The sequence below is a fragment of the Colletotrichum higginsianum genome, chromosome 6 (genome assembly GCF_001672515.1).
Source record: "Colletotrichum higginsianum IMI 349063 chromosome 6, whole genome shotgun sequence".
In the NCBI taxonomy this organism is placed as follows: domain Eukaryota; kingdom Fungi; phylum Ascomycota; class Sordariomycetes; order Glomerellales; family Glomerellaceae; genus Colletotrichum; species Colletotrichum higginsianum.
Window position 1 is genome coordinate 2,012,833 of NC_030959.1, and position 13,659 is coordinate 2,026,491.

At 54.7% G+C, this 13,659-nt stretch overlaps 2 protein-coding genes across 2 annotated transcripts; both read right to left on the bottom strand.

Annotated features, from left to right (window-relative positions):
* Window positions 1-389: 389 nt before the first annotated feature.
* CH63R_09011 (KilA-N domain-containing protein) lies at window positions 390-2,628 on the bottom strand (the record flags this gene model as incomplete). The annotated part of the gene is made up of 3 exons (XM_018303985.1): window positions 390-1,725; window positions 1,777-1,909; window positions 1,974-2,628. 3 exons carry the CDS (start codon window positions 2,626-2,628, stop codon window positions 390-392), a joined length of 2,124 nt encoding a protein of 707 aa, XP_018156008.1.
* A 5,861-nt stretch (window positions 2,629-8,489) lies between these two features.
* Window positions 8,490-8,681, bottom strand: CH63R_09012 (uncharacterized protein; the record flags this gene model as incomplete). The annotated part of the gene is made up of 1 exon (XM_018303986.1): window positions 8,490-8,681. The coding sequence occupies one exon, from the start codon at window positions 8,679-8,681 to the stop codon at window positions 8,490-8,492; it is 192 nt and encodes a 63-aa protein (XP_018156009.1).
* Window positions 8,682-13,659: the final 4,978 nt, after the last annotated feature.

The following is a 13,659-nucleotide window of genomic DNA, read 5'->3' on the forward strand; positions in this document are numbered from 1 at the left end:
CATGCTCTTTCGTGTATGTTGCCCAGAAGAGGTCCGGAAAAAGAAGAATGGTCGAGTCTTTAGGATTAAGTCCTCCATGCAAGGCGTAATTCATCAGCATCTACAGCCGTGATGGACGTTTAAAAAACAGGGAATGAGGAAGTCGTCAACTCGTCAGCGTCGTCTCCCGAGGATCGTCGATGCCGATAAGTCGTCTTGCAAATACAAAGACAGAAAAGAAAAAATGGTGTGCAAGGACTGCCGAGAAGCTTCGTTTGTTGGAGCTTCAAGATCATCAAATCAGATTCTCGTGACTGATCGTGCCTCGTACCGATTGCAGCCACAACGCCATCAGGGGGGGACTGACGGAAGGCTGGATTTGGGGTTACTGTCGCCCAGAGACGTCGCCGTTACCTTCGCTGGGGTTGTTGGGCCATCACAGGAGGAGCTCGAGCCATGGTGTCGTAAGCAGGAACGGCCGCGTTGATCAAAGTCTTCCTGCGCTTGAGATCCATGCCACCGCCGCTGAGCGGACGCTGAAGGTCGTCGTCATCGTCGCGACTGCGCTTGATGCCACTGGCGGAGCCATTAAGCTGGGAGGGATATCCATTTGACATGGAGCCCATATCCGCTTGGGGTTGGTAAACGTCACTACCACCTGCAGCAGCCGAGTTGCGGTCGTTGCTCATGACGTTGTACAGGTTGCTGGACGACTGTTGGGCGACCCGCGGGGGAGTGCTGTAGCCAGCCTGCTGAGAATAGTAGGGCTGGGGTGCGGCGGCGGTGCGGGGAGTGGCACGACCAGATGCGGGCGGGTGCCCAGGCGAGCCCGTCATCTCGGGAGACAAATGTTGATGCTCAGCAGGAAGCGTTCCAACGGCAGGGGCAGAGTAGTTGTAGGAACCACGATTGGCATCGTAGGCGCCACTGTCATGAGTGTACTCGGCATCGTGATCATGCTCTGCCTCTTCCTCGCCAGCGGGCTGGGAAGCACTCTGATCAGAGTGCATCATGCCGTTCGGGGGCTTTTGGTCCTGAGGGGCACCAGAGGTGGCAGGCCGTGCTGACGGAGGACCCATGTCGTTTTTGGCATACGGATCGTTCTGCCCGTAGACAGAGCGGTCTTGCGAGGCCTGGTTGGTGGTCTGGTAGGGGGACTGCTGAGCAGATTGGTTGTACATAGGCCGCGAGTTGTCATATTGTTGGGTGCCAGACTGCTGGTAGGGCTGCATGTTTTGGATAGTCGAGCCCGGCGGTGTCGAAGCAGGTGTTGCGGGCATGGATCGAGCGTTGCTCAAGCCCGTATCAATAGACATGGGGTTTTGAGCCTGGGCATTGGTCATGCCCTGAGACTGGGCCCATTGGAAGCCGTTGTCTGAAGTGCCCATACTGCCACCCATCACGCTGGAGGCGCTGGTGGGGGGTGTAGGGAATGTGTGTGCCCGGTCCAGAGTGGGACGGCCAATGTTGGCATGGGATGGCAGGGACTGCTGGGGTCCTGGCAGGCCCATAGAGTGGTGATGATGCTGCTGAATCGACGGCAGACCAGGCCCTCCTGTTTGGGGAGCACCACGCATCTGGCTCTGTTCTTGTTTACGACGTTCAGCAGCAGCCATGACCTGGTTGGTGCGGGTCTGGTTCGTAGGGTGGTACAACAAGGCACCAATGTTATGAACGAATAGGGGATAGAGTAGCTCGGTGATCTTCTCCTTGTTGGCGAAGTCCAAAGCCCGCTCAAACGGGATCCTTATTCATCGTTAGCAAGAGACCGAGGATACCATGGAATGTGGAACGTACCAAACACCCTTCAAGTGCATGGGGCCAATCTTGACGACATGTCTCACTTTCTCGCTCTTGAGAATGCCATCGCGGCGACCACGGGTCATTCCCGCAACGTTCAACAGTTTGGTGCCATTGATCATGTGATTGTCTAGCGCGGTGTCAGTCAGCAAGGTGGTCAACAGTCAGGCCAGCGTCGTGTCGGCCGAACTCACCCTCTCTGCGCGCGACGCAGATTCCTCTGGCCTCAACCTGAAAGCACAAACTTCCCTCATCCTCCCACAGGGTAGCCGTCACTCTGGGCTTCATGCCAGGCGGTGCTACTTGGCCGGTCGTGTCAAAGCCCTGAAAGCCCTGGTTAGAAACACCAGGCAGAGGAAGGACGTTCTGGCCACCCATTCCGTTGTTAACAGCGGGAGGAGCGTTCTGAGGCGAAGTCAGGCCATTGGTGTACCCGTACGGCTGGGCGTACTGGGTCTGCTGGGCGTATTGAGGCAAGTGGCTTGGCTGTAACGGCGGGGGTTGGTGGTAAGACATGTTGCCGGAGGTGACAGTCTGGGGCGGCGGCGCCTGACCGGCAGACATATGTTGCGAATAGTACATGTCTGCTGCAGGTTGATTCATGGCGGAGTAATGTTCGTATCCGCCGATGGTTTGGCTGGATGGTCCAGGAATTGCCGAGTTGATGGGCAGGGTGGGAGAAGGCGTTTTGGGACCGTTTGAGGATGCGGCCGACGTGAAAGACGAACTAGAGCCTATGTGAGAGCTCGAAATAGAGCCAATGGAACTGACCCGAGGGGATGAGGTACCCGACGAGTACGCCTGGTGCGGAGCTGGCAATGGCAGAGACGGAACTCTATCGCTGCTCATGTAAAATGGCCTCTGAGCAACGTGAGCGTTGTAATACGACACGTCGGTCGGTCCCCGGTTTTGGACTTGAGAAATCGACGGCAGATCCAGCTTCACGGTTTGCCCCTAGGGTTCCTAGCACCAAGCAAGCACCAGAGTCGAGTAAAGCACGAGTCGGCAAGCGAGCCTCGTGACTGTAGTAGCAAAGAGTTGGTTGTCGAGTGAGGGCAACGTTTCCTTCGAAGCGTCCAAGCCCTATCGCAGCGTGATTGAGGGGTTGGTCAAGACCGATGAGCGAGGGTCGAAGCGGCGCTCAAGATTGCAAGAGTGCTCGAGACAGTGAGTGCTACCGGGAAGAAAAGTAGTACGGTCGTTGTGATACGACAACCTTTCGAGAGAGAACGAATCAGGACGGTCGTGGTCGTCGTAAGCAGTCGTTAAAATCAGAACCTTTTTGTGTGCGTGTTTAGGACATCTGATGGCAGGTTCGTAGACAACTGTGATTGATGTGTTGTCTAGATGGCAGTGTAGGTTCGGCGGGAAGTGCAGGTTGAGTGATGGCGATGTCCGTTTGTCCCAGTGGCAGAAGAGGGGGGGGACAAGGTGGTCTGTATTTGGTTGCAAGGCCGGTTGCACAAAAGGCGCCGAGGACGGTGACGATACGAAGCGAGGGAATGCCCGTTTTTTTTCTTGCTGGGTGCAGAAATCGGGAGCTGGGTTACAAGTGGTGGAGGCCGTTTGTAAGGTCTATTCAGACAGGCAGATTTGCACCAGACACCAGACAAACGCTCGAGAGCAGAGGGATCGTGTTGGTCAACCTTGCTTTCTTCTCTTTCTCTTTCGTCGAGCTCGGCCAACTCTTCTAATGCAGGTACATTAGCTAGAGGTTTTGGCGTATAAGAGCGCAGAAGGTGGCGGGTTGTGCAGAAGAGATGCGGCAGATGAATGCTGGGGAGGCGGAGAGAAGGGTGTTAAATTTTGGGGAAGGTCTAAGGTGAGGAGTAAGAGGATGTAAAGTGATGAAGAAGCATTGGGAGACGCAGGCGTAGAAGAAGTCTGAATTACCGTCCTGGCCTCTTTGGCTGGTCCTGAGTGGAAATATTGGAGGTGGTTGGTGGAGTCGTGAGAGATAGAAAGAAAAGAAAGAAGACGGGCGTGGGAAGGTTTTGTTTCTGGTGGTGAGAAAAGAAGAGGAGGCAGGTCGAAGTCCATCCATCCATAACCCACAATCCACACGCCCACCCCGGCCGGCGCAAGAAGGTGCAGGGTGCAGGTGCAGGTTGAGGTAAAAAATTAAATAAAAAAAAGGTACCGGGGTACTGCGATGTCCGCACTTTGCCCATGCTGGTGCGGTAAAAGGGCACGACAGTAGCGGTACGGAGAAGAGCTCGCTCGAAAAGCATGGGGCATGGCCCTTGAGCGTGGCATGGGGGTGGGAGAGGAGAAGGGGGGGGGAGCATGGGTATGGGCATGGATATGGGCATGGGCACCGTAAGGTCGAATCCGAGCAGTCAGTGGCACTAGCACTGGCAGACCAGAAGAACCAGCAACGCTCTCTGAGTCCTCTCTCTCATATATCCATCAACAAAACACACACACACACACACTCTCTCTCTCTCTCTCTCTCTCGTTGTCTCTCTCTCTCCCTCTTTCTTTCTTTATTTCTCTCTCTTTCTGGTTTGTCCTCCCAAGATATTTACCGCGGTAAAAGTAGTAGTATCTTGCGGGCAAAAGGTACACGCTGTGGTAGCGGTCGACAAGGTAGGCTTTGATCGGAAATGGCACAGGCGAATTGTCCCCGAGTGGGTGGCCTTGGCCGTTTTTTGCCGCCGCTGAGTGGACGGTCCGCCCGACTGGGGTTACTGAGGACAAGGACGCCAGAGGGCGAGGCTAAGGACCAAGGTACCGCAGCTCGGAGACCGGGGGGGCTTTCCACCAAGTGGGACGAAGGTGGGTTGGGTGGTGGGATGGGATGGGAGGAGAAGAGGAGGGAGGAGGGCGGAGAAGAGGGTGCACGACGGAAAACAAGGCAAAGCTAGCTGTGTACTTTGTATGGGGTGCAGCTGGCTACCTAACTCGGGTACCTTCAATTCAACTGGCCCAGGGAACACAACCTGTGAAAATTGACATGAAATCAAAACAGGCAACATGAGAGGAAGACCGCTACGTACCTCCGTCAGTGGGCGCGCGCACGCGCTTCAATCACTCCGAAGAGCAGCACCAGTATCAGAACCATACATCGTACGTGCACTTGCACTCGAACAACAACGTGCCCACTGGAACATATTGCCATGTCGGCTCTTGGGCCCGGAGCTACGGGCGTATGGTCTGGTCTACCTCCTCTGTCCGTGGTTCTTTTTCTCTCATGCTCGTTGCTCCCCACCTGTTTGCTATCTCGCGATGTCTTGTTGTGCCAGTATCGCTGATTCGCACCTTGTCTGAATGGCATTAGGCGTGCATGGGCAATGGGGTGCACTGTATCTAGGTACCGTCCCGCACTCGCCCACACTATTACTCTACCATAACGATATCAATGCCTTCGGGGTCTCTCTCGTTTGCGTATCTGTACCTCTTTTCGTCGTTTTGTGCCCCTCCCTCTCTTACCCAGCAGTTGGATGGAGGGAATCAGAAGCCTTCGGCGGGGAGGTAGAGTGTTTGACTCGTAATTTATGTCCTCAACTGCCCGTCCGTATCGTGACTTGGCTCTGGTCATACGGGACTTAACTCACAACAAGACACCCTCGCCTCGCATTACCTTTTCGTACCTTGCCTTAGTTAGCAGCGCGGCCGTCCTTCCCCCTTCTCCTCCTCCTCATCCTCCTCTACTTCTTCTTCTTCTTCTTCTTCTTCTTGGAGGGGTGAGGTTACAGACAACAAAATAAAAATACTAAAAAGTGCCATGCTTCTTTGGTGTTAGATATTGACCTTCCTCCCCCCGAGGTACCTGTTTCTTGTCCTCCATGTCACATAGGCCCGCGACTGCGTCGGTAAGCGACTTTACTTTACTGTCGGCCCTTCGCGTCTCTTTTTCGTCTCGTCTTCGGTCTTGACCACAGTGTCGGGCTGGGGATTTCTCAGCTAGCTTGAAGGGTGGTACGGTCAAGGAGCTAGGCCAACTGTCGCGGTTCGGTGGGTGGTGGTCCAGAGGGAAAGGTCCGGAAAGGGGGGCGTGCAACGAGAGCAATGGTGCGAAGGGCCTGGGCGTGTTTGGAGCAGCGTAACAGTAGAGGAGAGGGGTCTGTTGGCACCGGCTAGGGTGGCCAATGGCCTGAGGTCAAGGCTCCCCCCCCCACCCAGTCAGTCGCGGTCGGTCGCGGTCGGTCTGTCGGCCTTTCAGAGGGGACACCTCGATAACGCTGGGCTGTCCGTACGAATACACATACTTAGTACACACACACACACACACACACACACAACACGCTACAAGCACAGTCTCTCTCTCACACATTCGAGCGTACGGGCGACGTGGAAGACCAACCAGTCGGGAGGAAGGGGGGGACGGATAAATTCAAGGACGAAGAACCGTGTCAAAAGAGACAATACCAGGTATGAACGACTTAGCGCAGCGTGACCTGGCAGAGTTACGGGCTGTCAGAGAATCGAGAGAGTCTGGCCTGAACTGTATCAAATCCAATATCCGTACCAATCTCAAGTACCCTTCCGAGACGAGGTACCGATACCTTTGAGAATCTTTACCTCACCCGACCGCAACTGCGACTGAAATGGACGTGGGTTATGGATTGTGGACGTGGACGTGGACGGGACTGGACCAACCGACCTCGACCGACCCTAGAGTCCCGCTCCCACCCTACGGATCAATGAGACCATGACAACTCGACCCCCCGGCGAACTGGGTGCGAGGGTCACCGTGTGGACAGTGGGTAACCTTTTCGCACAAACACACAAATCAGACATGGCGATCCAGGACCCCGACGGGACATGGGAACATGGACCGGGCCTCGACCTGGACCTGGGCATCGGAGGGAGTACTGTGTACGAATTTTTCGTAGTGCACACTGCTTACGAATAGGTAGGAGAGCAGAGAGGTGAGTTGCGGTGGGTCCGGTCTTGAGCCTTCCAATGTGTGTCCGCCAACTCCAGTCGACTCCGAAGGATCAAGTGGCCCTTGTTGGTGAAGATGCGGCGGCGGTGGATTCCGATCCCGTCGCTTTCTGCCTCTCGACTCTCTCCAGTCTCGCTCGTGTTACGTCGTCCATTCTCCCTCGTCTTTCTTCTCTCCATGTGAAAAGTGGCGTCTCGTGTACCTCTGGTCCTCTGCACAGAGCGCACAGAGCATGGCAGCTCAAGCAACTGTCAGCTCTCGTCGAAAAAGGTTGAAACCCCCTTTGTGGTCTTGGAGTAATGGCCAATCCGAAGTCATCGGCCGGCTCTGGAGTGCGGTTGCTCTCTTGGCTCACAGAGGCTGGGTGTGTCCTCGAAGCCCCGGGCACAGCCCCCCCTCCATTCACACATAGGTCGTCGGCTATCGGTTCCAGGTCATCAGTAGCGCAGTGACCACTCATCATCACCGTAGCTCCGCAGCGCCCGTCGCATCGCCATCGCACAGCGAAAGTCGAAGTCCGCAAGCCGCTTTGGACATGGCCTTTCCATGCCCTCAATAACGGTCCTGTCCGGCTTCAACTCACGTCACTCGGGCCTGGGTACCAACACAGCCTGTGAGCCCGCAGTCAGGTCCGGCCGGTCGAGTAGTAGTTGAAAGCGTCCCAAGCGGTTCAGCAGGCAGAGACGGTGGCCGCAGCGGCAACAGCGGTTGACGCCATACGACAAGGCGGACGCGTTTTTGCTGGTTGACACACTGTCCCGGGCGGCCGTGCTCCTCGATCCATCTTGTCCATCCGCCCTTGGGCCTCGGACTTGGCGTTGCCTCGTTCGTCTCTTTTGATTCAATGCCTGTGTCATTGTTGTGACCTTTATTGCTGGACCGGACGTTGAAAGTCTGTCGGACCCTGGAGGGCTGTGTTTTTTGTTGCAGGCTGGATGTTTCCGCCGCCTACAATGCACGGCATGTTCAAACGCCATCCCCCTTCCCCCCTCATACACATCCACCGCAAGCTTGAGATCCGTCGCAAATGCAACGACATGTCATCTGGTCGGAGGAGGTAGGGTTCGGGTGTCCACTGCGTCGAGTGGAAGGGCCCCTTCCATGCGCGCGGTACCACGAAAGAGCATGTTATCATTCCTTTGGCCGCCGACGCAAGCTGAGATTTGGACGTGCTTCCGACGGCGCGGCTTCTGTCCGCACAGCAACAGCTGCACTGACTGTCGCAGCTCTTCAACTCGACCCTGCAAACACCGTTGCGAGTTAAGAAACTAGGTGACGGGATAAAAAAAGAAGACAAAGGCGGAAGATGGTGGTGGGGGAACAAGAGAGTTGTTGGCGCTTCGTCGCCTTCTCGACGCTTCTTCTGTCCACTACGCACAACGCCGTCGATTTAGTCCACGGAGCCAAGCAGGAGGGAAGGAAGGCAGGAAGGCAAGGCTCGTCTGTGTTGACGATTGCCGAACCTAGCAACGACTCTGGACCGGCTTGGATAGCTGACTATGCCGCAATTAGCTTACTGCCTCAGCCCCCTCCCCCGGGGGACCAAGGTCATCTTACCACAGCACATCGAGACACGGCAGAATGGATCTAGGTATGATCTTGCACTACGCACTAGCATCCGTCGGCGCTGGCTGGGGCTCCCAACCTTGACGCTCGAGGGCACAGACGTTTGCTGCACTGTGCGGCAGAGCCATGCGCGCGCATGTCAAATGGCAGATCTTGCAACGCTACTTTGGCTGACCCTGTGGCATCCTCGTCTTGTCGTGTTGCCTGTCTCCCTTGGAACCCAAGATAGAGCATCTTCCCATAAATACTTGCCTTAGTACCAAAACACTATCTGACTACTTTGTTGGTTTTCTTCCTTCTTCTTCTTCTTCTTCTTCTTCTTCTTCTTCTTCTTCCTCTTCTCCTTCCTCCTCCTCGTCTTCTTCTTCTTCTCCTCGACTGGCCAGTGAACGGTGAGTGACAAAACCAGACCATGTGCACCACGTCGCCTTTGCGATGCCTCCATGTTTGACTATTCCCTGTCAAGTCGGGTTCCATAAGTCCATGATTGCCTGCCTTATCCGCCCTAGCCCCGCCGCACCCTGTGTGCTTCCCCAAGTGAGTAGATGCCTTGCCTGTGTGGATCATGTAAGTGGACCCAAGACAAGAGAGCGAAAGAGCAACACGGGCAGGGTCCCGTCGCGGTTAGGTGGTGGCTGGCAGCGGGCAGGCAGGTGCATCTTCTCAATCCAACTCAACAAGAAGCTGTTACTGCCGCCAAAGAAGAGAGAAAAAGTAAAGAGAAAGAAAGAAAAGAAGAAAACTCAGCCGACGGCAAGAGAAGGAGCTTCTTCCGGCATGACCTACCAGCAGGCACCTTCCGTCCCCGTCCCTGCCTAGCGCGCCTAGGTAGGTAGATACTGTCGACAATCGAGAATTGAACCCCTCCCTCCCCCTTGGATGCTGTTGAGTCTCTGTGTCAGTGTAACTGTACGGACATAGAATACTTCAGGAACCCTTACGAGCCCAGACTTGCCTGCAGTTCCCTAATTTCACTTAAGTTTCCCTTCGTGATATGAGCAGCCGTCGGACTCGTTCAACCTGGGAAAGAATGTCAGACAACCCTCCAAGAGCTCGCCATTGGGTAAAGACGAACAGCTGGACATATCGACGACTCACGAGCAAAAACCAGCGAAGATGATGCCGTTAGGGACGCCGCTCCGACTCCATAATCACCGCACTCCGGGTGCGTGTACACACGACGACGCTATGATGGATACCTTACAATATTTGCGAAGTGTTTTCGTACCTTGCACTAGCTTCCATCCTCCTTCACTCGACTTGCTGGGGAACCCCATCATGGTCTCGGCCAGAGAATCAAAACGAGCCCCAAAGAACGAGAGAAAGATTACTGGCTAATCGGCTTTCAATCACGTTTCTTTTTTTCATGTTGTGTCATTGTCTCACACCGCCGACTTCTCAACAACTCGTTGCGCGCCATTTCAAGCAGATCCATCCTTTGGCGCTTTGCCCACCCGAAATGGCCACCACTCCATCCCTCCATCTTCCGAAGGGTCACGGTATCCGTACGCAGCAGACTTCGTGTGGAACGGCAGCGATAGCCACAGCGACGACGATGCACGTGTGTTTCCCCCGCCGGGAACACCACCGATACGCTTGCTTGGTTACAGGGCCCAAGTTGAATAAAGATAAACCGCAAGACGTGTTGACTGGCAATCTTTCGATGTTTCCCGAGCTTCCCGTACCCTACACGACGAGTTTGACTTGCCGTTGCACGAGCCCAGACTGCTGATATATTATCCCCTGAGTGTGGTGGGGGCTACTTATGACTGCCCTTTGTCGCGTCTGGTCTCACCGTCTCACAGCACTGTTCCGGATAGCATGCCCAGTCTCTCATCTCGAGGTACCAGTGGCTGCTGGCGAGAGCTGTTCCAGACCAGTGTGCGCATTCAGCCGCGCCAACGTCAAAATGCTTTCGTTCTATGCCTGTGTGATTGCTGGCGTTTCGTCATCGACGTGAGCGCAGAGGGGACAATTGGTGATCGACTTGATTCCTCGGCTTCTAGACCTTATCCTGGAGCTTCGGCCTGGTTACGAAGTACAGTATCGGCGTCGACTTGAATGTCCCCATCCAAGGATCTCGCCAATCCGATTCACCTTCAACCCGGTCTTGCGGGCGACCCGTGGCCCGCTGTAGGCCCGGTGCCTTTATGGAAACACTTGTGTGATTGCACCACCCCGCAGCCGGCATGGTTCGCCCAACCTCCCTTGAACAAACATCGACATCACGGGCCACACCACCCACTCGTCTACCTGCCACCTCTTTCATCTGTACCCTGCTCTGCCCCCAGCTAGCTTCCACGGATCCTCTTCTAGTCCAGGCGTTTAGCCCATGGTACCCATGACGAGAGAGAGAGAGAGAGAGGGCGAGACTGCTGGTTATGGACGCCGGGTTTACCGCCGAAGCCATCAGCCAGTGAAACAGACACTCATTCTCGTCCAGGCCCAGAAAAGACCGCACCACAAGTCCACAATCGTTTCTCCACCGGGCGAACGGCGGCGACGACGACAGGTAACGAACGACCAACGGCTGCCAAGCAAGAGACGAGAAAAGAAACACCGTCACTTCACCCCCATCCGAGGCTATTATTTCTAGTACCTGGTCCAGACTGCAACCACTCCCGTCGCGACCTCGTACCATCATCAATATTTTCTTCTCGGGTCGCTTTCTTTGACCAAATCGCCATGATCGCATCGACAGCTTAGTCTTCCCGGCCACTTCTGGCCGCTGCTGTTCGAAGCGCGGAGAGGCGCTCTTACGGACAGCACGGCCGCATCTACGAGCATGCACGTCTACTGGTCGGTCAAACCGATGATGGTGGGCCTCCGACTCACTGTAATAGGCCCTACCAGATGCATCTCACTTTTCACCATTACGCCACCCCAATTTATCTCATTACCCCGCCATTTATATGTACACGGCATCGCCATGTAATGTAGTAATACTGAGAGAGGTTGAGATACCGGGACAAGCTGCAATCATACATTTCCCTTCTTTGCGATATGCCTCTGACGAGACTGTTTTGAAAGGAAACAGGACAGGCGGCCCGAGATTGAATCCATTCGATGCGAATGCAAAAACCGTTGCACAGTGCCAGGTTGGATTCATGGGCGTTGGTCTGTTGCTCGTGATCGAACGCCGACCGGTTGATTCATCACGTTGATCCTGTGGTGCTAGGTGCCACGTATCAAGAGACTGCACCAATGCGCGGGTCGACACGGCGCTCGAAGTGGCTGCTGCTGCTGCTGCTCAAAAGTCGACTTGGCAATTACAGAAATAAGACAATCAAAAAAAAACAAAATCAGATGTGTCCATCCGTGGCTATGGTGGCGCGGAATTCGAATTCGGCGCTACAAGGTGCTGCGAAGGAATCAACATGGTTCACTGCGAGCAGTCAATATCAATTGGCCAGCGATTTGGCACTTCGGTGATCTACTGTAGTTGCAATGATCAACATAGTAAGCCTTCGCGATCGAAGGGGAGAAAAAAAATGCTCCGAGGACCCAGCTTTCTGCAATGCAAGATTCCTGCAGAGGGCGTGGGTTGGGTACGAATACAAAGCTTTCAACCCGGTAACGGCCTCTGTGCGTCCTTGCAAACTACTCACCTCTTTCGACTCTTTCCTTCAACTTTCGGCAGTAAGCAGACTCATATGTCCTGCTTGGCGAACTCGATGGCCATCATAGACGCAACACAACTGAACACTGCGTGCCGGTACGACTTTGATGGCTTGATACCGCACACAAAGACGAGCTGGTGTGGTGCAACACGATGCCTATACCCCCGTGGCGCACAAACTTCCTCTCTAGCTTCATGCAGTGGAAGTAGGAGAACGACCCATAAAATGCAGGAACATCATCTACCCGCCGGCCATGTATATATGGATGTATGGACGTATGTACGTTCGCGGTCTATCTGGGCTGGTTCCGATACCACCACGATACCAGGTTTCCCGGGTTCAAGGTTTGTGCTACTTGGGCTTAATGTTACTGACGACATATCCTAGCCCGTCTTTATACCTGCTGTTCATGGACCTCTCATGAAAGCCACGGCGGAGCCCGGCGAGGACACAAGTTGTCTGGTTCCACATTTCTCTTGGTTTCCGTCAAAGACCCCCCAGAGGTCCGCCGCGTTGCCATGGCTGGAATCCCACCAACGTGGGCGAGAGAGCAATAGATCTGGAGATGGGTGTTGACGACAAGTCGGAGGTCTATCCATGCGTCCCAATGAAGCATGCACCTGCGTCCATGTGATGTGGACTGGACATGCTTCATGCCCATCCTGCACTTGGAGGGTTATCAGGTAATATCTAGCCTTACCTGTCAGTTTTGGAGAGAAGCCAGATCCGGTACATTGCCGTGCGCCGTCGATGCATCACACCCGCGCGACCATGAGTTCGACGGGAAGAGTCTCAGTTGCTCGACAAGTCGGCCCCTCAAGTCCCAGCCGCCCATGGCACGGCTGAGGAAGACCGCCTTGTTCCAGCCGAGAGACATGCGAAGACCGACACACGCAGGCACTCAGGCACGCGGTTATTGAATAGGCCGATGCGGGGCTGGTCGCATTGCGAGTAGCGGTGGATGTGTGTGTGTGTGTGTGTGTGTTGTTGCTTCTGACCCGGTGCAGTGCAGAAGCTTGTGTAGGGGCATGTGCGTCCCAATGCAAGATTCCGTCCTGTACGCTGCGGCTCGTACATACATACACCTTGCTTGGATGCTACCATCTCGGTCTCTGCAGCAGTGGTGAATAAGCATTTTTCTCCGCCACGATTGATCTCCTTGAAGAGCATCTCAAGCCTCGAAGGCAGTTGAACAGCATGAGCCGACACTTGGCCGATGCGACCGACGAAGGTTTTCGTCCATGAACCAAAGGAGGCTGTAGATGGATAAGTTTTCGCCATCGACGATCCAACACAAGTATAGATAAGACTCGATGGTGGTTGGGTTTTCGCTTGACGAAGACGGTTTCCGAGTTCAACAGTGGAGATCCTGATGCCTTTTTGAGTCGGGACAGCCGCTTACTGTGCGCGATCTCAAGAAGTATCAGCGGTTCGGAATATGGAGACGACGAAATCAGCTGTGAGGGTACGTCCCTGTCTGTACCGTGACTGCCCTGAAAGAAATGCAAGGCAGGCGACCAATCCTCGGTAAGTTTCGTTTCTCCAGTCACGCCCGGTGGAGAATCTCGTCGACACGGGCAAGCCACCTAACCTATCTAGCAATGGTCATTATCAGTGGCGGCATCTGATGGACATAGCACGGATACTCTATTGGAATTTCTATCAAGATCAAAACTGAAGAGGCGCAGTTGCCATTCGGCAATCCGATGTAGCAGATGGAGGGTCTGGCAGCGCGCTTCTCCGAGCTGACCCGACTAAACATGGCGAAACGACACAAGTCCAGTGCGATGCGGCGCAGTTGAT